Source organism: Cottoperca gobio, chromosome 3 (assembly GCF_900634415.1).
Source record: "Cottoperca gobio chromosome 3, fCotGob3.1, whole genome shotgun sequence".
Classification (NCBI taxonomy): domain Eukaryota; kingdom Metazoa; phylum Chordata; class Actinopteri; order Perciformes; family Bovichtidae; genus Cottoperca; species Cottoperca gobio.
In genome coordinates, this window is record NC_041357.1 from 24,421,095 (window position 1) to 24,448,361 (window position 27,267).

Sequence of the window (27,267 nt, forward strand, 5' to 3'; positions counted from 1 at the left end):
GTGTGTGTTGTGTGTGTGTGTATGTGTGTGTGTGTAAAATCAAAATGAGTGATAATCTATTCTTCTCATATAAAATGCAATATAAGATGACTGTCCTGTGTTTGTCAGTCTGTGTACCTCCCTGCATATTGCATGTTTGCATATGTTCTATTGAGGGTGTGTATATGCATGTGTCACAATGTGTGTGTGTGTGTGTGTGTGTGTCTTTTCACATCCTGGTGAAGCACTCTAGTCTCAGTGGTGTGACATGTGTTTCATACCTTCTTTAAGTCTCTTTAATGAAAGCTTTCAAAGCAAATTGTGTCTATCCATGTGTGCTAATGTTTAGTGGTCTTTGTTTCTCCGCTGCTTCATTTTCACGTATGTGTGTGTGTGTGTGTGTGTGTGTGTGTTTAGCGCTCTTTTTCAAAGTGCTATTCCCTTGGTAAGGACTGAGATACTCTTTCCTCTTTCAAATGCTAATCCCCCACTCCATTTTTCTTTTCTTCGCTCTTCCACTTCTCTTTACACCGAGGCCCCATCCCTCCACAGTCGCATCTATACAGCAACAAGCATACACACACACACACACACACACACACACACACACACACAAAGCACACACACAAAAGCACACACTCTTTCTCTCTCCTCTTTACCAGTGATGTTGTGTTGTCGGTCCTTTCCCCTGTAGACCATTTGGCTGTTGTGATAGAGGAGGTACTCTGTAATGCCTCCATTGGGCCTATCAATGGAACAGAAAGTTATTATTATTATAATATTATTATGTAATATTTAACCTATATTATTTTGATCTTAAACTCTCTATTGTGTATAATTATGGCATCTTTATTCAAGGTAAAAAAAAATATGTATGCCGAATAAAAAGAGAGGCCGGTGTAATTATAATTATTTACTAAAACATTTTGACATTTCCTACTTCACTGCTATCTTTCATATTCCTTTGGAGTAGTAGGTCAGAAATGTATAATAGCATGTTGTCCATTAGTGAAGGCTTTACGACAGAAGATCAGGGGTGTACTTACTTATGTAGCAAATTGCACATAAACAACATAACGCTGACTAACAAAATAAGTGGTTTGGATGTGAGACGGGGACGGGGAGGTGTGTGTTGTGTATCACCTCGCTGGAGGTTCCCAGGTAATAAAGAAGGCTGAGGGGGACGAGACTGCAGCAGGAGGAGCAACAGCATCTGGAGCTGAAAGTGTAGGAACATTTAAATGTTAGTTTATGAGGAGTAGATTACCACAAATATACTGGATGATATAAGCAAAAGGAGGCAAGTGATACATCATTATTTCCAACACATTTTTATTCATTGTTCAATATGCAGTATTATATTGAAGCAGAGAAAACTGTTTGGTTTAAATTAAACCAACAATGAAATAAACTATTTTATACAGGTTAACATTATATAACATCAGATACCACAGATTTTAAATATATATATATATTTCTAATATAAGTTTAATTACACATAATGAAAGACGCTGACGCTGCGTCAGTGTTCAGACTACAGCTGAAAACACTGCAGAGACAGGAGAAGAAAACTTTAGGATTTTATGTTCCTTGATCTCGTGAAGAAGATGAACAAAGTGTGCCCTTGCTGACGGAGAAGCGAGAAGAAATGTGTCTACGTGAAGTTTTGTGGGTTTGAAAAATAGTACTTTGGCGACACAGATATAAATAAGTCCTTTCTCCAGTGTTCCTAACATGGTTCAGTGTCTTAACTCTGCGCTCAGTGAGAATCAATACAGTAATCTGTTTTTTTTTTCTCTTTTACTTCAGATTGATTTTTGCCGTCTCTGCACTGACCCCTGCAGTCACATTATCTCCCCAACAAGGCCAGTTAGTCCAACACAGATTAATGTAGCGACTTACATATAAAGAAAAATCTTACTTTTCCTCTTCCACTTCTTCTTTCTTTATGCATGTAATCTTCCCTCTATGACCTCTCAGATAAGAAAGATGTTAGTTTGTACGATCTGCCTTTCACTCAGTTGCAATGCGCTTCATTCTCTTATCATTTTGTGTCTTGCCCTATCCAGCCATCTTACTTCTTCTTCTCCCTTCCTCCTGTTTATTCCATTCTGACTTGTCCCTCTGTCTTGTCTTGCCTCTCTTCTTAAGAGCTACAATCATTGAGGAGACAGGGTAAGAGTGTCTGAGTGTGTTTAGAAGTGTGTCTTTGTGTGTCCAGATGCAGAGTCAGTCATAAATTAATGCCACTGATAACACAAGTTCTGTACATGGGTGTATGGCTGTGTGTGTGTGTGTGTGTGTGCGTGTGTTTCACAGCCTTACCTTCCTCCGGGGTTATGAGGCTCGATCTCAAATCATTATCATCACCGTTGTCATTACGAAGACTCTCAGTGCAGCCAACAGGACTACAGGCACTTACAGTGATAATGTATCGAGTGGATGGAGTGAGACCCGGCAGCAAACCTGGAGAGGGAATTTTGTTTAAAAAAAGACTCTGAAAGACACCCGCTTGATTTTGAGAACTCAGACGGCTGAAGCCTCATATTAACTTGGGCTTAGCTTTAGAGTGCGTTTTTACCAAATACATATGGGCATGTGAGTACTGTTTCAAGATACACCTGAAGAAATGTGAACCAATCCTTTAGTAAATGCCTGTCTCCTTTTAGTGTGCGTTAGAACCTGTTGTTCCTAAAGTACGCATCAATCTTCTTCAAGACTGCAATTTAAATGCTTAACTTGTTTCTCTGTGTCACTGTTGCTAAGCAAACTTGCTGGGTTTGGCACACAAGGCGAGTCTATTCTAATTGTAAAGCTTGAGTTGTCGCTCTGTGATGTTTTTTGTCCTAGCCGTCTGCCCTCTCCACTCCTTTTCGTAATTTTTTTTTTTTTACATCCCCTCCCTTCTTCCACCCCCCCCCTCCCAACCCTCCTCACCCTCTGTGTCCAGTCACCCTGTACGTGTCTCTCTTCTTTCTCTCTCTGTTACCCATGTCTTTTAATTCAATTAGGGGCCAGGGCCCCACTCCGCTGCCATTACACAATCATTTGCTTTCTGTGTTTTTTAGCCGTTGGTGTAATTCAGCAGTCAGGTGTCGAGGCCATCATAAATTAAAAAGAAGTCTTATCACGGGGGACTTAATGTCTGGCAAAGAGAGAGGGAAGGAACGGGGAGCACCGAGAGAGACACTAAGAAAGATGGAGACAGAGAGCTCATCTTCATATTTGCCTGGAGACATGGTAGAGTGGATGAGAGGAGGGACGAATAGCAGCAGCGGACGCAGACATCATCATCATCATAAAAGATGAAGTGAGGAAAGATCGAAAAGTGAGCAACAGAGGGAGAGAGAAAAGGAGCAATGCCAGGGTATGACATCATCGGGGTAGTCCTGAGTGTCTTGTTCCAAATGGAGACAGTCTCCTAAAGCTGGGGACTTGCCAAGGAGACATTAACAGGGTTGCCTGGGATGGTGTGTGTGTGTGTGTGTGTGTGTGTGTGTGTGTGTGTGTGTGTGTGTGTGCGTGTGTGTGTGCGCGTGTGTTTGTATGAAAGACTGAAGGAAAGTGAGTGAAAATGGCGGTGAGAATGTGTTTTCACTAAGGGCCAAAATGCCCTTACTGGTCTCACCAGAAGGTGGCCGTAATAAGATAACGGGACAGCAGCTGCTAGTCAAGTTTAATACATCATAAATGATTTATGTTTCACATGATGCTGCTTGTAGTGTTGGTCTGTGATGTTTGCCTGGCTCTTACCGAACTAAAACCACTTATTTATGTTGTTAGGAGAAGAGTTACCGCTCCTTTTATTCATGTTGTTGGGACCCTTCTACATGTCACTGGCACCATTGTTCAGTATCTAAACTGAATGTATAGATTTAATATATGTACTGCATGTCAAACAATATGATATACCATCAAAGATTTCTGTGTGTTTTACCTGTGAAATTTCCATTAGCCAGGTAAATGGCTTTGATAGGTGGCACTTCTGGCTGATCTCTTCGGTAGGCATTCAACTCATATCTGTCAATCAGCCCTCTGATGTCCCCGGTGGGCGGCACCCAGCTCACCTGGGCACTGAAGCCATTCAAGCTCTGCACTGTGGCAGGAGGCGGGACAGACCTTGGTACTACAGAGACAGAGAAAGAGAGACAAGAGAAGAGGAAAGTGAAGAGAATAAAACTGTGGATCAAGACATACATAGAGATAAATAACCCCTGTTAGCAGCTGAACAAATATCAAATACATAAAACCATAAACTACGATTCCACTAAGCAATACAGAATAAAGCAAGTAAGAGCATTCAAAGACAAAAGAAACAAGGAAAGGAAAATGCATGAATGAAATTAGGTCAGGTAGAACAATTGTCAAAAGAAAGATATATCAAATAAGAGCAAAGAAAGGAAAATATAAAAGGGGAAAAGCAAAACAACAGGTCGAGAGCACATGAGGTTAAAGAAAAAGAATCCTTCCATCTCTCTGTGTTTTAATAGGCACAGTAAATCATACCTCACCATTAGCATAAATAGTATTTATGAGAGTAGTAACTTTTTCAGCACTGATTTAATACAGCCAGCCATTCATTCTGGGCTATATTTCACAGCAATCAGCCTCCCCCCTTCTCTGTAGCACTCCCCTTCTTTCTCTCTCCGACACCCTCAGTGGTTAAGGATGGTCCGGCTGCTTCCCCCCTCCCTCTCTATCTATCTCCCTGCCCAACAACCACTTTCATTTTCTTTACATCCATCCTTCCATCTTTCTTTGCATCTGTCCCCATTTCATCCAATTGTTTACGCTTACACATTCATGTTCCTGTCTTTCCTCTCCTTCATCTCACTCGTTCACTCTCCTCTCTGTCCATCCTTCTCTTTCCTCCTGTCTTCCTTTTCCTCCATCCTCCTCTTTCCTCCTCAGTTCTTAATGTTTTTAGCACTTCCTCCCTCACTCTCCTTCATTCCTCTCTCTGGTCATAGCATGGTATGCTGAGACCTACCAGTGTATCGTTCACTACTAACGAGCAGCTTTATATTACACAAGGGACCACACAGGCCATTCTGGGTTAACAGCCTTTTACTGGGATGCCCTTTATAGAGGCTTTATCAATCTCTCATACCGTCAGGCACATGTAATATCACTGGCTTCGGATAAGTCTCACATACTGTACAACATAGTCGTGCTTTTACACCCACATTTCTTAAGAACAAAGAGAAACACTATAGAACTAGAAGGGGATTCGGTGAGAGCGCAGACATCCGCAAAGGCCAAAACACCCGATCTTGCGATGTTAATGAAAGTGAAGAAATTATTTAAATCTGTTACAAAATTGAACGGGTTCCTCGTTGGCTCATGCTACACCTTTCCGCCAAGTATCATGAAATTGTGCGAGTGGTTTTTCTGTAATCCTGCTGACAAACATATAGACAAATAAACAAATCTAACCAAAAATATAACCTCCTTGGCGAAAGTCAACAAGGATCAAGGGAATATTTACTCCTTGACGAACGAGTAAAAAGATGCATCAGTTGTAGTCAATCTGGGCAAAATCATACATTAGTTTGTGACTTTGTAAATTAAATGCTTATTCCAACATACATGAAAAGAGACACACATACACACACAGCATGCTGATGTCTGAGTCTTTGCAATACTTATAGGCCTTATCATTCCCTCAGACTATTAGAGTGTATCAGATAGAGGGCAGATAGAAAGAAACAATGATACTGTAGCAGATACTGTGTACAATGTGTACTGTGCTTGTGTACTGCAATTAGACTTGCATGATTAGGCTGTGTGAGGACATACATAAGTGTGAGTGTGTATTACTGTTAAGATATCATCATATCTGGCTGTAAATATTGGCCTGATAGTACACAGAAACAGAAAGAAGAGAGACGTTTTACCGTTGCTTCGGCTGCGTCCTCTCTGCCAAGGTCCTGCCGCCCAACCTCCTGCAGCCAAGGCCACAATCCTGTACAAGTACTCTTGAAGTGTGTGTGTGTGAGTGTGTGTGTGTGTGTGTGTGTGTGTGTGTGTGTACATAGCAGGAAGGGTTTGGGATGCACATGGGACAGGGGAGAAACAGATTTTTTAAATTAAGAAATGTATTTGAAAGTTATATGCACAACAAATATGCATCACATGTTTTGTGTATCACCTAAAATCAATATCATGACTAATTGTCACATTTACCTTGGTAACGACAAACAAAATGTTAATAAATACACCTGTGCAAGATTGTTCATTCCCACAGTGGAGCACTTATACATTATTTGTACTGAATAATAAGCAGAAAATCAAAGATTATTTGAGTAATATTTATTTATTCAATAGTTAAAGAAAACTCTTACTTATTTTTTTTCCTTTCTATTTTATTTATTTTTTCATGCACACATGGAAATGTTTATGTATTAAAAAATAGCTGCACTTGCACTGTATATTGATATATTTGTTTTTCAATAAAACATATATTTCTTTGCTAAAATAAAACTAAAATTTGAGTTTATTAAAATCTGTAATAAATATTATCAAAATAACTTACTATCCTCATTTTTGTAGTTATGGATATGAGTAAAATGTGGTTAAGAGAGTCATAATGTAGCAATATCCCCAGTGAATCAACAGGTTTGTCAAAGTGCAACAGGGACTCGAGTATCAACGTCATGCTCTGTTGTTTGATGTCTCAGGAAGTGTTAATGTAGTTATGTAAACGTAGACAGTGCATCATTACCAGTGAAAGGCTGCAGGCTATGATCTGTGGTGTGTGTCTTCATCCCGCTATACACCAACACTGAATCGTTTCCTCTGCAGTTGTACCGGCTTTCACTATTAGGACAGCCGTCTAAGAAGACTCTAACAGAACGGCTGAAGGCAACAGAGAGATTAACACTTTGACTGACAGGAGGGTTTGTTTCATCACTGCGTATGGTAAGACCCCTTATGCAACCTCCGAGGCCTGTGGAAGAGGAAAGGAGGAGAGAAAGTGAGTAGAAAGAGATGAAAAGGAGAAGGAGCGATAAAAAGAGGAGAATGTTAGGAGAGTACATCTTTCTGAAAACTATGGAAAATGCTCGTCTCCATTTTAAATGTTTTAATCGTTTATATAAGCAACTTTCATGTTTTTAAGTTGCATTTTATTCAAATATGATACCAGTTTAATCACTGACTCCTGGTTGGTGCAGTTAATGCTGCCTGGGCCAGATTGTGAAGCGAGCAAGCCAACATGACACCTGCAAGCACCTATTCTCTCACTTTTTTAACTCCATAGAAGAGATGAACAACAAGGAGCCCACGAAAAAGTAAATTCCATGTTTGACCCGTTTAGCAGCACAGTCGTATACATGCACCTGCCATTTAGACGGTGTACTGATACTACGTTCTCACCGTGCTTGTGACTTCGGCTGTCCAGAGCAGGATGTACGAGCTCCATGGGCACGCCCCCTAAATATAATGGGGAATCAACTCTCAGCCTCAACGCTCTGCCCACTCCCCTCGTCTCCTCTGCCCAGTCATGGACTGCAGCAGAAATGAGCGAGCCACGTTTTGCCAATAAGAGCTGTTTCCAGTCTCCATCGCAGTAGCTAAGCCCCACCCACATGCTGAGTTCAGTCACGTGACCTTCAGAGGCAAGAATGAAGGAAAGGAGACCGCCTTCCAGCTCCACCTTAAAATAAACACCAATAAACAAAAAATAAAAAGCTTGCATCATGTATTTATGAAGTTTTATTTGAGTATTTTAAGTAAAACGATCATTTTAAATGTGTCTGTGCTCCTTACCAGCATGTAGTCTTCTGTTTGTGAGTTGTATGCAAAGAGCAAAAGTGCATTGAGCTGGTCTGTTCTGAATTCCATAGAAATGTCAAAGTCTTGTCCTCCACTGAATACATCTCTGCCCATCTCCAAGTAACCTGAAACAACAGGAAGTAATTGCCAACAACAAACCGTTTTATTATGAGGCCACGGGCTAAAGAACGAAAGCAATTTATTTAGATGTACTGAAGACCTGTGAAGATTATCTATACCTGTTGTTTCAAATATAAGTATAAGTTTGATTCACATTTAAAATGTGTGACATGTTTATGGTTAAAATGTTGTTTTCATTTAAGTGACAGACAAATAACATAGTGGATGAGCAGACAGTTTAAAAAGCAATAATGGAGGAAATGATAAACCTGATCTTTCACACAGAGACCAATTAACTTATCAGCATCATATTCATCAACATGAATCCACAGCCTCATTATCACCAACATTGACAGCAAGCATCTCATTAAGACATACAGTGATGGCAGTGTATTAGGGACAATATAAAGCCACTGAAGACAGCTTGCTCAGGAACAAAGACGCTCCATAGAGGTTTTCGCTGCAACCCTAATACCCTGTTGCATGTTGTCATGTTTCTATTTTGCAGTATAAAGTATTGTGCTACAATTTATACTATAATTACCCTCTTTATGGGCGTACATATATGTGGCATGTAGTAATGTTAGTGTGCATTGTCCTTTAATTTAACAAAAGATCCTACCATGACCCAGAAAATGGGCTCCATCCACCGTTTGAGTAGGACATCCCTCCCAGCTTTCATACACTGCCACCTTCTTTGTGGCGTTTGCCCAGTTCAGAGATTTCCATTCCTCCGAGTCATTCCTGTCAGTCATCTTAAAACTCACGTCTCTGAGGCAACCAGAGAAACCCTGTCGCACGAGTCGAGCGTCACCTGGTGAGACTGGACAAGAATAAATACCACAACCGGAAACTCCTACGTATCTCATCCAGGGCTACAGCACTAACCTGCCTCATACAAGACAGTGGAGATCATTTTGGAAAAATAGCATTTCCTCCTTGGAGAATTAATAACATGTATAAAAATGAATTAATAAGCCAAGCCAGGTTGACACGGCCAAACTGTGTCAAACCTATTTGAATGTTAGAAATGATAAACAATAACATATAATAGGAGAGGGGGTTACGATGGTCGTACCTGAATCCTCCCTTAACAAAGTAAAGTCTTCAGGCAGCCCTCCGATGAACATCCCTGTGTTCTCACCAATAATGGTGCTGCCGCTGGAAGCTGACGCACTTCCTGGTGGCGAAGGTAGAATGGTGGTGTTTGACATAAATGTGGTGGGACACGGCAAACGTGTGGAGTTAAGGGAGGAGACGTTTATATATGAAATAAGAGCATTTCGGGAACAAAAAGGGACGAGACACATTAGAATAAAAGGAAGGACAATATAAGACAGAAGAGGTAAACAGAGAGAGAGCAGAGGAGTCTTAGTGAGGAAAGTGTTATGCTCATGCATAAAGAAAGAAAATTGATAATATATTTGAGAATAAGTGAGGAACATAAGTGTGTGTCTGTGTGTGTGAAGCAGTATTTTTCTCATCAGACACAGAGTGGCTGGGATTAACCCGGGTAATACCTGCATGCAGAGCTGGGGGATTTACATACAAACACACATACATACATACATACTTACATACTCGTCAGTCTCACACTATTCACATCTAAGCACAGGTGCACAACCTCGCATGTATAGATGAGCACAAATACGCTCGCATTACCACTCCCACACACTGAGCAGATACACACAGTGATGAGTATGAATATGAGGATAGTTACCTCTGTATTGATTGTTTACAACGATTGTTCCCACGGCCCCTCGCCTTGTTGCTATGATGCTGTGCCATTGTCCATCATTGTAGCGGCGTCCTCCATCACCCTGTATGCTCACAGCCACCGCAGAGCCCTACACACACACACACACACACACACACACACACACACACAATTAAACACATATACTTTAAAGGTGTTGTGAAGGACATGCTCTGACCATCGGTCTCGCAACTGTGTGTCTTACAGTAATCTCTAAAGTAAATATACGACCTCTGACTCAAAAGAGACCACGTTTCAAATCACAGTGCAATCAAACACGCTTACTTTGTAAAATTTCAAATTATCGCTTCTTTATCCCTCTGTTGTGCGAACAAGGTTAGACATTAAGGATCGATGACACACATCATACACACACACACACACACACCGCCCTCAAAAGGACACGAACATGCACATATAATCATCAAAGTGTTGTTACAGGGCTTTTTGCTACCTATAAAGTATGACATCATTGTTGTGATCAGCTTTTAGCAAGTGGGCAAAGAGTAATGTAGTAAAACAAGAGTAACGGGTACGTGCACACTCACACAAACACACTGACAACACATATCCACAAACAGATACACACACAGTGATGAAGATTTAATGATGAGATCAATAAATGTATGAATGCCAGAGTATATCAGCCTCTGACATCTTTACTACCATTGCTAGACAGCTTTACTTAACAAGACAACATGGGAGGAGTCTCTCTATTGCTCCTGCTCTCTCTCTCTCTCTCTCTCACACACACACACACACACACACACACACACACACACACACACACACACACACACACACACCAAGTCACTCATTACGTGGTGTCATTCCTGTAGCCTGAACTTGTACAGCATTCGACTAAGGTGTGTGTCCACTGTTGTGTGAGAAGGCCCTCAATGCCCAATCTCTTTAATACACAGTATGTGATACTGCGAGCTGATGGGCACACACACTCTCACAAGCACCAAATAAAAAGCACTTATCCAAAGTGCTGTCCCTGAGGCTTTCCCAGCTACACTTGGCAGCCCACAAAAGAACGTGAGCATATCTATGAATGTGTGTGGATATCCTGTATACGTGTAAGAGACTAAATAAACAACAATGTTTGTGTTTGTTTCTGTACATTTGTGTGAATTAATACAAGTGCTTATTGAGCCAATGTGGTCACAATTCAGAAGCCTGAGAAGGTGACTGGCAGTCTTTTCAAGTTAAAGTTGAAGAAACACCGTCATTATACATAATTATTATAATAATTATTAATATATATATTAATAATTCATAACAGACAGCAAACCATTTTGGGATGAATAAGAGATTGAAGTGGACCAAAGTATTGCACATTTGTGTGAGTGTGTGTTTTCAAAAGTGGGCTTGAGGCAAATAGGAATCCCTTTACTACTGGAACAATAGAGGTGTAACCTCCTGAACGGCAGTGTCAACGACAGTAAATGCACATTTAAGCAGCACTAGGATAGGCTCTCAGAATATTTAGTATATACATGTTTAGCATCTGTTGTTGAAGATTACAATGTTTTCTTCCTCAAAGGCAAGAGGACTGTACAATTACAGCTTTCTAGATTTCCCTGAGAAACACCCGTGTTAGCTAAGAGAGAACCAAGAGGCATAGCTGGCAGAAGAAAATACAATTTATGTGTTTGACACTTTGTGCCCGCAAATGTATTTAACACACAGCGACAGTGAGCTACATGTGTATTACAGCATTACAGCCTGTGACAGACGCTGTAGTTACTAGTAGCTACATACACCAGAGAGCCAGTGGACCATAAAACACTACTCACCTGCATCCATATTGTGTGAACTGTGTGTGTGTGTGTGTGTGTGTGTGTGTGTGTGTGTGTGTGTGTGTGTGTGTGTGTGTGTGTTCAATAGTTTGTGACTCCAATGTTGGTCGATCTCTTCCATGAGTGACAGGGAATGTCTCCGTGTGCCTCAATATACTTTGTGTGTGTGTGTGTGTGTGTGTGTGTGTGTGGTGTGTGTGTGTGTGTGTGTGTGTGTGTGTGTGTGTGTGTGTGTGTGTGTGTGTGTGTGTGGCAGTTCACAAGTGCACATATTTATAAGCATATCACTTTCCTGTGTCATGCTAAATTACCCCCCCTGCACTAGTAATCCCATTAAGGCTAGCTCAACAGGCTAATAGGGGGAAGTAATGGGCCCAGCTATATGTATCTAGGGGAACACTAATAAGCCGTGACACCACTCCCACTGTTAATTACCCCAAACTAGTCTAAACAAAGGAATCAACCCAGTTGGAGAAGACACATACGCTCCACCGCACATGCAGCAGCACACATAACCACAGACACACACACCTTAGCACTGCAAGTCAACAAGGATCTACTCAGTGACACACACTCACAGATCCATCCCATGGTTACATTTCGATGAGGGATTTTTGATAACGAGTATTGGATAGTGATGAGGAAGGAAAGTGTAAGTGTGTATGTGTGTGTTTGTTTGAGTGTGTAATTAGTTGGTGGCCTCATGGAAGTGTGCGTAATCATCTCCCATCATCACTTTCATCATCTAAGTCGTTGACTCTTTAACCCCTCTACATGTGTCTGTATCGATGGATAAGGGAAGCAGGGCTATGTGTAGTGCGTGTGTGTGTGTGTGTGTGTGTGTGTGTGTGTGTGTGCAAGGGTGCAAAGCTTAATTAGCTTGCAATTGGTATTCACGCGTGGTGACTGCAGGGAATGAGTTAATTGCAGTCCAATTCAAACGTTGACACACTTTCAAAGTTTTTTCCCCTCTCCCTGTCTCCCTGACAGAAACCAATGAGGGGCTACAGATCACATTTATTAGATGAGAGCAAGTGAGAGAAAATGGGAGAGAGACAGAGAGAGCTAGAGAGAGAAAAGGGGGAAGAGAGAAAGACAGAGATAAAAAAGAGAAAAAGAAGTGAAGTGAAGGTGAGCAAGCAAGTAAAATGAGCAGAATAAAATTATAAGGTTAGAGACGAAAACAAATGATGGACTATGGATGAAAAACATGCATGAAATGGTGAAACAAAATGAGTTAAATGGCCACAAAGGTTAGCGATAAACTTTTGGAACGTCGTCCTGTCAGATAGGGCGCTGCAGATTACATGTTTAATGGTGGTGAAGCTGGTTGGCGCTTCTGATTAAGTGAAAGCAGACAAAATCCTTAACAACAGATATTAAGAGTCTCACGTTAAACAACAATAATATGATATCCTCCTACTTGTTGAAGAGAAATGCTAACTTTTGTTAATGTTGACATCTTCCTGACCCTCAGCTTTGCCTTTAACACACAGAGATAACACCTGGCTCCAATCAGGTTGTTGATTGGCCCTCTGTGATGTAGCATTACTAAGCAATGGTTGATGTATATTGTTATGCATATTACTCTTGAAATGTCAGTTATTTGTGCTGTCGCTTGACACTTTTACAATACACATAACAAAATAAGTAACATACCTGGGGATCAAACACAAAGTAGGGGTGTCCATTTCTGAGCTGAATAGCCAGGAACTCTTCCTGATTTCCGGGAGAGAAGGCGCAGAGCAGCAGGCCATCTGGAGACCGAGTCTTGAAACTTAACTCAACACCTGATACAAAGTGAGAGAGAGAGAGAGAGAGAGAGAGAGAGAGAGAGAGAGAGAGAGAGAGCGAGAAAGGAAAGTATATTACATTTTCTTTCATTTGTTCTCAAGAATTAATTTATATAATTATTTAAATAATATTAGTTTCCCAAATACCAAAAAGCTTATATAAAATCTTGAACCACCAACTGGAATGACAACAGATTTGGGATCTGAGAAAACAACAATAATAAGGAATATCATTTAATCTTCGAGCAGGGCAGTAACTGACCAAATATAGGAGTTACACCTACTGTACAATTCCCACACAGCTGTCCTGCCTCTTCTGTTGAAGCATACTGTGAATCAAAGCTTCAGCAATGTGGGAACCTTGTGGGTTTCCCTCTAACACACACACACACACACACACACACACACACACACACACACACACACACACACAGCACACTGCACAGAATTCCTCCAACGTGCTGTCTTGTCATGTTGCTATGGATCAGAGATTGGATCTTAATCCACTACTAGATCCACATAGCGACACAGAGCATGCGATTTTACGTGTGCGTTTCCTCATCTCTGTCTGTCTCTGAAGAGAACAGAAGTGTGGGAAGATCTGAGGAGTTGAATGGAGGCAGTACAGAGTTCATCAGAAGCCGGTGTTTGCAAAATAATTAGTGTGTGAATTCACTTAACATGGAGAGAAGTCAAACCGTTACATGGCAAGCTCCAGATGAATACAGATGATCCATTTAGCTCCCAGTTTGTTCACATTTTGAATGTTTCGTGTTGCCTGTTTGTACCTGCTAGCTGTTAATGTATAGAAAAACATAGCGACTTGCACTTGTCAAGTCAATTAAAGTGAATCTTATTTATATAGTACAACATCTCACTTATACAACAGTTTGTATATGCTCATTTACAAAGATTTCATTAAAAACGTTTTTGAGGGGATCCGGCGAAACCTACTCAATATACAGCCTGTAGGTCGACAAGCAGTGACAGGCGGTACTGGCAACAGTTACGTGGTTCAGAGATGCATAATGTGTTTCCTTTTTGGATTCCTTTGAAAGATTTGGTGATGGAGATGAGGACAGATCATAACTAATATGCCAATTTCAATGAATGCACGTCATACATATCAGGGCCTAAAGCCCCATTCGGACGGGATTAACATTACAGGCAGAGACGGGGAATAAAATGTTCACTGTGCTCCTCTGTAATTTAACTCAGCGCTGCAGACGGCATTTTAACCATCAGGAAATGACAGGATATGGTCTGTGATAAACAGGACAAAGCCAAATGAGAAAGCCTGAAGCCTCCCCAGCGGAGGTAGAGACGTGAGGCAAAGATACTGCACCAGGTAAATATGAGTAAAAAATGATACTCCTTCTTTAGGTCAAATTTTAACACCGAGACATTCGACACACATTGATATCATGCAGTTTGACTTCCAAAGGATATCATTATGTGCGATATCCATTGTAATGTATGTCAACAGATCTGCTTAGAGGTCATTAACCTCTTCAGACACTTCAGAACTTGCCCGTGAATCTTCAGTATCAAAGGAAAGCAGTCACATCTGTCTGTAAACACATGGGTAATCTGCAGACAGGAACTGTTAATGGTTCATTCTGCATACGTTTAATGGTGCCAATTTCTCAAAATGTAAACATATATAGGTTTAAAAGAAGATGATACCTGTAGCTACCTGTAGCTGACATTACTACAGCCTATGTGATGAGCTCTTGCTCTCCTGATGGCTTTCATTTGTTTTGTCATCGTATTAGTTCCCAATAGGCCCATATGTCTGCGTTAGCACGTTCTATTATCAGATTAGCAAAACTATTTCTGACTCCATTTCCACAAAAAAAAGTCAAATTTCATTCTGAGTTGATCAAGTAGGAAAAAAGTAGAGATCCACTTTAAAATACAAGGACCAGGAGTTCACCTAAACACAGTAGATGATTGTGGCTGTAATTATTTCCGGGTGGGGAATTCAAACTACCCACGTAATGCTCCGGATGGGATTAAAATCATTGACTCCGTTGGAGAAAAATAAACCCAGTCCGAACGAGGCTATAAAATGACTCGTTTTAGTTTTGCCCGTCGTCGTCTTATAATAAGATGTGGCTCACAAGGTATCACAGGTTTGCCATTTCCATTTCAGTCAAGGATACAAGTGATTTCGAAGATAAAGTGGGCATACTATGCATGTGACAGAATGACAGCAAATAATCGTTGCATTTTACCTTGCAAAAATGTGAAGGAGCAAAGCCCCTTGGATCTAAAAGGAATGTAAAAGAGTCTTCTTATAATGGTCCCATTTCGGCAGAACGCATGTGTATTGATTATCAATAGAGCGCGCAATGAATAGCTTTACCTCGCTTAATGATTTCTAAACAAGTCTACATGGAAATAAGTGTGCAGCTAAGACATGACAAATATGTTCTTTACATTGAACTTGCATTCTGTGCATCAAGCAGGTATCCGTCATTTACATTCGTGACCTTGTCAGCACAGAGATGAGTGAAGTCATGACAGATACCTGACATTACATTATCCCCCTTTAACCTTCTCTATGTCCCACTCTCCTGATCTCTCATTCCTTCCTTTCTTTCCTACGCTTTTAACCTTTCTCCTCTTTTTCATGACCTTTTCATTCCCTCTTTCTCCACCTATTGCCTCATCTGAATATGTTTTCTCTCCTTGCATCTTCACTTTTCTTTTGACCTCTTTCGCTCCCAACTTTGCTCCTTCCTATGTATCCTGCTTTCCTTTATTTCCACCCTAACTATGTTGTCAACAGTTATCCCTTGTAAAACAGACAGCAGATAACGTCAAACTGTGTTTTTTTATAGTGGCGTGGACATAGGGAGGTACATATTCTATCACACACATACACACTCACAACCAGTACACAGCAGACACACACACACACACACACACACACTCAAAAGGATTTCACAGTTGAGAAACAGCCTAACAATTCATTCCTGCTTCATCAGCACAGGGGTTCATATACATATTATACAAAACAGCTGAGTGTAAAGGTCTTTAAATGTCGAGTGATGATGTATTTCTTCACATAGGGGAGTGTTGTGCATACGTATCATGATACAGGGGTTATGATACTGTAGGTAAGTCGTTATATTGAGATTTTTAAATCATCATAGCACTACTTTCTGTATGCAATCTAAGCAAAGCAATTAACATTTGCATATATTAGGGGAAAAACTAAATTGAAAGTTCTTGCAGGATTCTTTAGGTAAAACATATTAAGTCAATTAACAAACAAACAGTGCTACATATATATCTTTTAAGTGAATCGTTATTTCTTTTACACCCCTATTGTGTGATATCCTGAACTTTGCTGCAAAGCATTGTGTGTATTTTCCACTTCCTTAAGATGGAACTCCAGAATGTGAGTTTCCTCATGTCATGCTGTGTTTATGAGGAAACAACTTTGAATAAATGATTCAAGAGGTCCAATCCAAGCCTTGTAGTTGCCAAACAGTAGTAACGGTGTTAAGGATTGTTGAAATAGTTCTGTATTGATCTTTGTTTGAAAGTTTACAATAAGACAATTGTTGGCGTTTGCATATGATGCACAGCATGTTTGTGTGAGTTGCGCAATAGGGAGGGACTGAGTGTCAACACATGCTTGGCCACGGTGTTTGGTCCAAATGTACAGCATCTAAGTGACACAGCTCGTGCTCAGCATTACTTCCTGCAGATTTCCCCACAGGACTTGTGCTACTTCACACTGACAACCACTTTGGAGCCATCAACAGACAAACCTGAGAACCCATCCTGACAGGTGTCTCTGTTACACATACAGAGTGCATGCAAGCGCACAAACACTGGCACAGTGCAATCACACAGACACAAAACACCAGCATGCACCTTGTTCACCTGAGAGTGCAAAACCTCACAGAAACATACATGTTGTTAAATATAACGCTCAATATACACACACTTCTTCCACAACAGGTCTTTACTCCTCAGTAGTAATACACATGTCAAATAAATATATGTTAATATATATATATATTATATATTAAATAAATGTCTGATAAATACTTGATTTAAAAAAAGTAAAGACAACCTAATCATTTAATTATATTTAAATGTGATGTACTTTATAATAAACTTCTTTCAAAATGTCACTTAATTGTCTCCCCCAAAGTAAATATTTTAACCACGGGTCTAATATTTTTCCAAAATTAGGGCAATAATTGTAGCTTCACTTTTCTTTGGTAGTAAAAAATATGAATAAAAAAGAAGCAACAAGAATAAATCCTTGAGCCTCGCTAGAAGACACTCGAGGCAACATGTTCATTAAGACGCCGGACAACTTAAAATGGCAAATAAACATTTTACATGTAGTGAATTATTGTTTCAGATGATTAGATTAACGTGCACTGGCTAACTGGACTAGGCTGCGTGTGATCTACAGCATGCAGCGCAGAACATCGAGTCGGCTTCTCTTCGGTGCAAATCATGAAGAGAATGAAAAAGGAATGTTTTTGTCAATAAACATAACCCGTGTTGTTTCACAGAACTGTTGTCGAAATAAGGAAGTTTCTTTCATGAGCGATATATTACTTAATGTACTGTAAAGAAAATTTTATGACCTACAAGTACATAAAACCAATTATACTCACACCATCAACTCCGGAGTTGTTAAGTGAGAGAATTATATTGTTTAAATTGAGCCTTTTGTAAATTAAAAATGATTTTAAATGGAGTTTACTGTTTATAATGAATGTACTTTCTCTGTGCCTAAGTGAACAAAGAGGACGTTTTATTCCATATGTAATATTAACAAGGAGCAATAATTAGCCATTTACGGTTTTAAGTATAGTGTTATTTATTAGCGAGCATTGTTTCATGTGTTATTGTATTGTTTCTCCTCTCTCTGTCTCAGTAAACAGTGGAGGTTGTGTGCAATCATCTACACAACATAACCTGAATAACTCCAGTCATGTTAGCTCTGCGCTGGCATTAATCAGAGCCTGGCGTATTAATGAGAGCGCGGCAGCTAGCTAATTACACCCATAGATTCTGCAGCAGCCCATTAAATATACAAATGACAGAATTAAAGAGCCCAGCCTCTTCTGATTAATCTTTAAATGGGGAAAAACTAATGATGTCTGTGCAAACTTTCCCTTCACACATTTCTCCCCCTCTCCTCTCAACGTCAATGCCTGGCAATCAATCATATTAATTAAGGAAAAATAATTTGTATCATTTAACATTTCCCTCTTTCCTGTTCAGTTGCTGCAGTGGTGCTGCAGCAATGTACTGTATAAGACATGTCTGGACATTATCCAAGTCTATTTGTTCCTGCATTCATTTCTTTTTTTCTAAACTATGTTTGTGATGTTTCATCTTTCTTCATTTACTGTGGGTTGTAGAAATACATCTGGATTAGTGAAAATATGAGCAGGCCATCATCCTCTTTCCAATCTGCCCATTTCAGGCTCAAATACTGAAGAATTATTAATGAGGAGAGAGGATTTTATAATCTGTTTAGAACCGGTATCCTTAATTCAAAGATGAACAAGGAGAGCAGGAAGTCACATTGTAGCGCTTTTAGATACAGAAGCTTTTCAGAGAAGATGAATGGACTAACGTGCATTTATGGAAACAAGCACTTACAGGGTATTCATATCAGAGCATGATTGCATACGGTTATAATCCTGTTTTATCTAAAGTAAGATTCAGTGTGGTAAATATTGACCTCAAGTACCCTAAATTCATTCAGCATTAAGAAGCATCGTTAATCACAAGTGAGCAGACTTATCATTATGGAAAATCCACTTCTATCACAATAACTGCACGTGGAAAGCCATCTATTTGGCCCAAATAATTTTAGTAAAGTGGCCATAAAATGACAAGTAAAAGGGGAAATATTATGTCTTTTTACATGGTAACCAATTTTGATTTTAATTTTGATTTAACACTTAAAATATATATACATGTGCCCATAATACACATATTTAGGAAATTGTGTCCTGCTGTTCAGAAAGCCGATACAGGATTAATACTGCCGTTGAAAAACAACTAAATAAACTAAATTTCCAAGCAATGCATAATGAAATGTTTGTGATTTCTTTCTAAATTAAATATGATGGCGTCTTGTATTATAAAAACCGAACAAAAAAAGACTATACAAAGATTTGACAAATATTTTCCAGTTGTCATTGTCGGAGTTACTAGGTTTCCATAAGACATCAACGATTGACGAGTCTCTCCTCTGTGATCAATTGACTCTCGAGGGGGCATTACACTGCATTACATTCATAATCCAATTTGGCTTTGATTTGTTCGCTGTTCCATGCGCTTCGATGGGAATAATTGTCTGTAGATGATGCTATTAGTATTGATGGTTGTAAAAGGGCGATGGTTTGAGGACTGCCGACACATTCATGGTCCAGAATAGATCCGGTCTGAAAGTGATTGTCTGATCCATTACCCTTTATGAAGGAGGAGATGAGAGGCACCCCTCTACGGTAAAAAGCATCTATTTTGCTTGGTCGTATTCAGAGACATTTATTTACCTTTGTGCTGAAGGAGCGAGGATAAGATCAAAAACCATCCTTTGTTGATTTGGGATAAAAACACAGCGTTCAAAGAAGGAGCTTTGAACGGAGAACTATAAAAGCAAAGATAAAGAATAAGAGGTACGACAGCTGATTTCTTAACATTGAACCAGATTTGCATTAAAACAATAGTTTAGAGAGAAGACACAAGAATATATATATAATTTTAGTGTTAATAGTAAATAATAAAAGGCTAAAATTCAAATTAATTACAGATTTATCGTTAAATGTTGATCATCTGAATATAAAACAAATATGTTAAGAAATTGACTGGTGTGCATAATGTGAATTTCTTGTTATATTGAATGACTGAATGATTGATTGGCCAACAAAATCAATAAACATTGAATTACTAAATTACAGGTAAAGTGTCACCTCTAATGCAGTCACAAAATCATTCATATGTTTATTCTAATAAACAGATCAATTTACGTTATTATTGTGATTTGAATACATTATTTTGTTAAGTTTTAGGATGGCTAGTCTCCAAATACACTCCTTTTATTCTTTCTCAATTTCTATACGACCTTCAGAGGCCTATTTATTTATTTTTATTAACCACTCAGATGCTTTTAAATCTCAAAGGCCACAACAAGATCCAGTGGCTCTCTTCAGTAATTGTACACTGACAAACTCTCCTAATATTTCAGATGATTATATGGATCCCCACTCTGCGGGTGGCAAATATATTTGAGTATTTTAGATGGAACAAGATAATGCGGCCAACACAGAGAGCCGTGTTGACTCAATTACAGTGGATCACGGTCACGTAAGGATTACAGATGAAAACTTTTATCGGCACAAAGGAATTTGTCACCAGTTATAGAAAACTGGTTTGTAAACAGATATAAATACATTTTTGACATTTTATCATACAATTTTAACATAGCTTGGAAAGGTTTCATCTATAACCCAAAAAAAAAAAAAATTCCACACAAATAAATAACTGGTGATACAAGGTTTGAGCAGGACAGTGAAGAAATCTCAAGTGGCATCAAAGAGCTTTGCCCGCTCAAATCCCGCTGATTAGTATCAGCAGTCATTAATTATGAGCGTCAGACTGGGTGATGTTCTCAGATGAAGCAGAACATGTTTGGCTGTGCAGCTCAACCCTCTAATGATGCTGGTAAACAGAAAGATAATTGTCCTTTAAGATGACTGGGGAAGTCATTCTAAAGGAATGTCACTCGAAGACTGAGAGACTGCAGTACGATCACTGAACAACACAGAAACATACACGGGCAAGTGTGTGTATGCGTGTGCACATACACTCACATGTAAAATGTAAAGCAAAGCAGACAGGTCTGTCGTGCATTTTCTGATACACACAGACATCTGCATGTACGTAGATATACTTTCTTACCTGTGAAGTCAGTGTTGACAGGAAGGGTGTCACTGGGGAACTGGTAGTAACTGTTTCCTGAGAATCTGGTTCCTCTGACAACAGGACCATGTGGGTCAGAGAGGGAGACGTCTGTCCTCTCCACCTTAAAAATAGATAATATGCAATAACATTAACAATACAATGACAATAACAAGAACACTAACAATAAAAATAACAACAGTAGGCCTACCTATTACAGCAACAATACTCAAATCTTTATTTTAGGGCTGTCAAATAGTTAATGAAAACTTCAGCCATGAATTGCGATTAGTATGTGATCACATGATGAAGTTCTATAACAATCATACACTTGTGATGTTGTTCAACTTCAGCTAAATACTTACAGAATCACAATAAATACTATATTCTACAAATTGATTAAGAAACAACACTAAGCAACTCTTTGCTAAGATGCTAATATGCTAAGATGCTAATATGCTAAGATGCTAGGATGCTGTGCTTTGAGCTACAGTAAATGCTAACATCCACATGCTTACATGCCCGCTGTGACAATGTTGTCAACATGCTGATGTTGGGCAAGTATAAGGTGTACACCATGTTCTCCATCTTAGTTTAGCATGTTAGCATTCTAACATTTGATAATGTCTAACAATGACAATTGATCCTGATGGGTGTTCAATGTTTTAGCAATCTATCAGTTCTTGAGACATTTCACTCAACAACACAAATATCAACCTCATGGTGGTGATCTACAAAGTGATTAGGATTTATTCTCTGGGCACCACACGTCTCTGGACAGACCAGCGCTGGGCAATATGTCGATATTACATCGATATCGTGATACGAGACCAGATATTGTCTTAGATTTTAGATATCATAAGTGTTATCTTTCCCTGGATTTAAAGGGCTGCAATTACACTTTTCTAAACTTCTATTATTTACGTTTAAATCACGTAGTCAGTATATCCACATTACTGATGATTATTTATCAACAACCTCGATGTGAAAATATTTTTGTGAAAGCACCGATGCAATATCGATTTTGAGGTATTTGGTCAAATATATTGTAGTTTTTGATTTTCCCAAGTGAAACATTTTGTGACAATCCATCATCCATTGCGATATTTCAGTCTTAGAGGATTAAACAACAATGCTAACCTGATACAGTGGGTGTGGTCCATTGAGGTGGGCTGGAGGTTCCCAGTCAATCTGAATGGTGGTTTCATTTACTAGATGTAATTCGGGTGGAGACAGTCCTGTTGGAGCTGAGGAGAGAAAGGCAGAAAATAAGACACTTGAGTTGACACTGAATGTCAACTCAATGAATAATATTTTACATTTTCATAATATCTGGAGTTTTGTGTGTAACATTTATCTAAAGTGTGAACCACAATCCAACACGACTACTCAAAAGAAACATGTCTTTAGCTCATTTATCTGATACCTACTGTATGTCTAGACTGCACAGTCCAATATTCATTTACCACAGGGTCAATTTAATTTCCTTCTTTCACTTTAGATGTTAAATTAAATGTCCCTTTGAAACATACTGAGACGTAGCTTCAACATACGCATCATAAATAAATCAACGGGAGACATGGTGAGAGGAGATGTATAGGAATGGAGAGAGAAACATAGCAGGTGATGGACTGGTGTAGAGATGTGTGTGCATTAAGTGTCATTCCATCTTTGTGTTTCCGTGTGTGTGTGTGTTTCAGTAATGGTCTAAATGGTCTGTTGTAGGAGTAAATTAGCTCTCAGTGACACACATGCGGACCATCTTAGTGTGAGTTCTAATAGCGCTCTTAAAAGGGAAGTGGACAGCTTGTCTTAGGCGGCTCATCTTGGCACATCAAACCATAAATTACTGCCAATCGATAGCTTACCAGTCTATTGAAATTGAGCTATGGTGACATTTAGAACATTGACTGTGCCACACGCACACACATTCGTATACACGCACATTGTGGTGTACAGTGGTGTAGAACAAGGTTTATTGCCAAGTAGGTTATTCACTTACAAGGTGTTTGGTGCATTCAATAAACCTATTGAGAGGAAATAATATTTTCTCAAAGTATGAAGTGCTGGAAAACAAACTCTGAGTGTATGTGTGTGTGTGTGTGTGTGTGTGTGTGTGTGTGTGTGTGTGTGTGTGTGTGTGTGTGTGTGTGTGAGATTAAAGGGGAGAAACTGGTATCTCTTTCTGTAGCAGACCTTCATGAGCAACTGAGCCTTGTAGTATCTGTACATGAGGCAAGTATTTCACTGCATCAGGGGGCAAGGCAGGTTTCCTGGACTTCTGAGTGAAACCCAGTGGCAAGATGGACCACTCTGTGCTGGTTTTGAGGTTTGATCAAACTGAACTGACATCAGTAGAGTGGAGTGTCCCTGGGTGACTGTGAGACTGCAATGTAACCGAAAGTATTATAGCCGATTCACCCGGGTAAAGCTATTATCACCTGTGACGGCAGGGTGTGTACTTTGCTATATAAAAGAAGGATTAGGCTGGAAACATAGTCGGTCTCTTCTCTTTCCAGATGACTCAAATTCTATAATGATGGTGAAGTTTATGAGAATAATTTATCTTTAACAGTAATACGTAAAAGCCCTTGTTCTTCCTACTAGACTTGTGTGTGATCAGTGAAAAGTTCAAAATGGTCCTCGAGCAAGAACCCAAGTGGCAAGTATGAACATTCACCTGTTTTCTTGTATCTACAATGGTCTCTTAGGTGCAAACAAACATTAACGAGTGGATGTTTTATTATTAGACTATTTACTATTACATAATTCATCATTACGCTCCAACAGCCTCGCTTTCCTGGAGAACATCGTCTGTTGCACCCGAACAATGTAACATCACCTACTGCTTTGCAAAGATGTTGGCATCTCACAAGATAGTGCAGTGTACTATCGAGAGAGCAAATGTCACTGATTTTATATTATTATTGAGTTGCACAAAGTACCGGGGATACAGGTTGTAATTATTTGGAGTCTTCTCTCCGCTAAACTTTCACATCAGGGAAAAACACCACAAACTTTGAGAGACTTTAAAAGGACGGAGGAGTGTGTGTGTCCGTCGGTGTGTATTGTGTCATACGACACAGCTTTTCCACTTGATCGATGCGATTCTAATGTGTTGTCCCGTATTCTTTGCGTGTCATGTATTCATTTATTGCATCTGCTTGTTAATTCACTGAAATGTACTTAACACTATGACACATTCAGTTTGACGAAAGCCACTCGCCTTATCATGCGTGTGCTCAGACACACACACACATGTACAGGCACACAAGGTTAACAGTCCACCAGAAAGGTTAATTTTAGCTGCCGACATGGTAATGAAGCAGCTAAATCATGGGCCAGCTCCCAGGAGCAATTGTGCATGTGTGTGTGTTTTCTGTTTTTACTGCGACTGACATGTCTTAACAGGCTCTTAGCGTACAGTTACACCGCGCACACAAGCACACCACTTATTGACATCGCGATCCCTTGCCATGCATATTTCTCTCCTCAAGAAGGGCCTCAGGCCAATTATGCGTAAATCAATAAAGTTCCTGTTCTGTTGAGTGGTGTTACAGTGTGAGTGTCTATGTGTGTATGTCTCTCTGTGTGTATGTCTTGTAGAACAAGTCTTTATGGATGTAGGATACATAAAACATCACCATCAGCCCCTGATTAGCCACTCACTTTACGCCTTGATCGATAACTTTGTGGAAAGACACACACATTGAAACAATTGCAAATGCATCCACACACATGGACCGGGAGCTCTTTCCTTGTGTCGTTACGCCCGTCTCAGTGTGCACGCTAATGCTCAGTCATGTGCTTTGGTGTAACTCCAGTGGTTTCGCAGATGCTGTCTGCTCACTTACAGCAGATGGTAGCTGGCTCTAATGGCCTAGCCTTATGTGTGGTAGATTTATCAGTGCATCAGTACCACGCTCAAGTACACCCTGCCAGGAGTACCACTTAATGTGAGGATCATTTCCTTCAAAAACAGTTTCATTCTGGAGATAAAACAATGTTCATTTCATTTCTGTAAAATACAAGTTCAACACCAAATGTAACAACCTTTTGGACGAATCATGCAGAAGTTTTAAGTTTGTCTTCAGATTTTTACTAAAAACGGGGCCAAAGACGCTACAACTTTTTATGTACGAGGAATAAGATTGGTTTGGATTTTTCTCTGCAGGGTAAGAATGGGTACAAAGGGATTTTTGAAAATAAATATATATATATATATATATATACTTTTTGTCTGTCTCTGCCTGTAAGAACAGAAATCCACAAAAGAAACTGAGGTATGGTTTGTAATAGGGTTAACATTTAAATAGGTATTATAATGTATTGAAATTGTATAAAAAAGTACAAATATCCTAGTAATAGCAAATATAGATAGTTATGAAAATGGTCACAAAAACACAGAAAGCGTAAAAGGAAGGCAGCGTTTCAGAACTTCATTTCCTCTCATGATCCAGCTCATCTGTTCGGAGGCTTTTTGCCGGAAGAGAAAAAAAAAAGCGATATGAGGTGTGGAGCTACAACAGAAGCTCAACACCCAATGGAGTAGCACATGCTATGCAAATTGTTTTGAGATAATAAAAAAAATAATCTGCCAAACGGCTTATGCCTTTATCATTTCGTATAGTTGAAACAAGGGACATCTTTGGCGTTGGATGAAACAAAATGGAGGCAACAGATGTGGCTGTTAAAAATACATTCAAAAAGTCAACTGGGTACAATAAGCCATATTGTATTGTACTGTATAACAGTCAAGAGAAGTCTTTGGAATCACTTGAAATAAACATTGTCGCTGTGTCAACAGATGTACCCATTAAAAATACATTTAAAAAGTCCACCGATTACAATATGAAGTATCATTCATCACAATAAACACAAGGAAGGACTATTTGAGAATTGTATGAAATGAAATTTTCGCTATGTCAACAGATGTAGCTGTTTAGAGTACGTTCAAAAGCTGAAACCCCCTAAGCAAGTATTTATAGATGAAAGGTTTTTGTTTTTATTCGCAACCACTCAGCGCACCCATTGTCTATTTACCTAAAGGGATAAACAAAACAAAACCGAAAAAGATATTAAATGAGAAGCAAAAGTAGACACCATGAGTGAACAGATGGAAAAGTGTGTTGGAGGGTCAGGTGTGTGTGTGTGTGTGTGTGTGTGTGTGTGTGTGTGTGTGTGTGTGTGTGTGTGTTCCCGAGTGATTCATGTTCCTCTGCTGCAATGAGCTATTTTGTGTTTAAGTGAAAGCTAAGGTAGAGATGGGATTGAGAGAAAGTGTGAGAAAGCAACAGACTGTTGAGAGAAACCGACAGATAAAGACATTTAATAAATAAAATCTGTAAGTGTGTGTGTGTGTGTGTGTCTATGTCATACTGCGCTGATCAATTAGTACTCATCTCAGTCCCATAGATTTCTGTCTGAGTTATTAAACACAGCTAATTCATTCTACTTCCATAACGGTTATAAATCTAAAAGAGAGAGACACTGTATGTGTGTTTCTGTAACTCAGTGTGTGTGTGTTTGATTCATGGCCAGTAGGAAGTGTGTGCTACGCCACATTTTTCTCCTTGTAATTAACAGTAAATTGTTTTTACTGCCGCACGCCATGAATATCCCCTCTGGTTAACACGACCAATGCTGTCGCCACTCAAGTACCCGATGACTGACTGTGTGGCTGCGCGTGTGTATATGTCAGAGGCTTGTGTTGCAGTTCTTACGAAGAGAATACCCCACACTTCAATACTGCACAGGGTGTCTAACTCAACTGCTTTTTTCTATCTGTTTTGACAATAAAGTGGCACTGTCAGCACTCCTCTATTCTGAAACTCATTTCCTACAAAGCTGATTACTGTTGTGATGACATTTGTCTGCATCCATGTGCGTTTGTGTGCATCTCTTTTTGTTGTACCTGCCGGTCGGGTCCGTCCTGTGCTTGGCAGACTGGAAATGCAACCTGTCTTTGTGCAGAGTGTAACAGTGAAGTTGTACACATGGTAAGGCTTCAGTCCCGTTCACTAAATAAACAGGCTGTGACGACGGTCCCACGCTATGTAAGACCTGAAAAGGGGAGACAGAG

The 27,267-nt window shown here is 39.6% G+C and overlaps 1 protein-coding gene across 1 annotated transcript in view; it reads right to left on the reverse strand.

The window, feature by feature from the left end:
* The window catches only part of ush2a (Usher syndrome 2A (autosomal recessive, mild)), a 159,738-nt gene that overhangs the window by 77,417 nt on the left and 55,054 nt on the right, over window positions 1-27,267 (reverse strand). Inside the window, 16 exon segments of the mRNA XM_029426054.1 lie at window positions 639-724; window positions 1,123-1,198; window positions 2,305-2,445; window positions 3,917-4,105; window positions 5,877-5,957; window positions 6,704-6,928; window positions 7,357-7,636; window positions 7,750-7,880; window positions 8,498-8,689; window positions 8,954-9,055; window positions 9,596-9,722; window positions 13,096-13,226; window positions 21,186-21,309; window positions 22,326-22,432; window positions 27,100-27,199; window positions 27,201-27,248. Of these exon segments, the coding sequence (XP_029281914.1) occupies window positions 639-724; window positions 1,123-1,198; window positions 2,305-2,445; window positions 3,917-4,105; window positions 5,877-5,957; window positions 6,704-6,928; window positions 7,357-7,636; window positions 7,750-7,880; window positions 8,498-8,689; window positions 8,954-9,055; window positions 9,596-9,722; window positions 13,096-13,226; window positions 21,186-21,309; window positions 22,326-22,432; window positions 27,100-27,199; window positions 27,201-27,248 (2,140 nt within the window).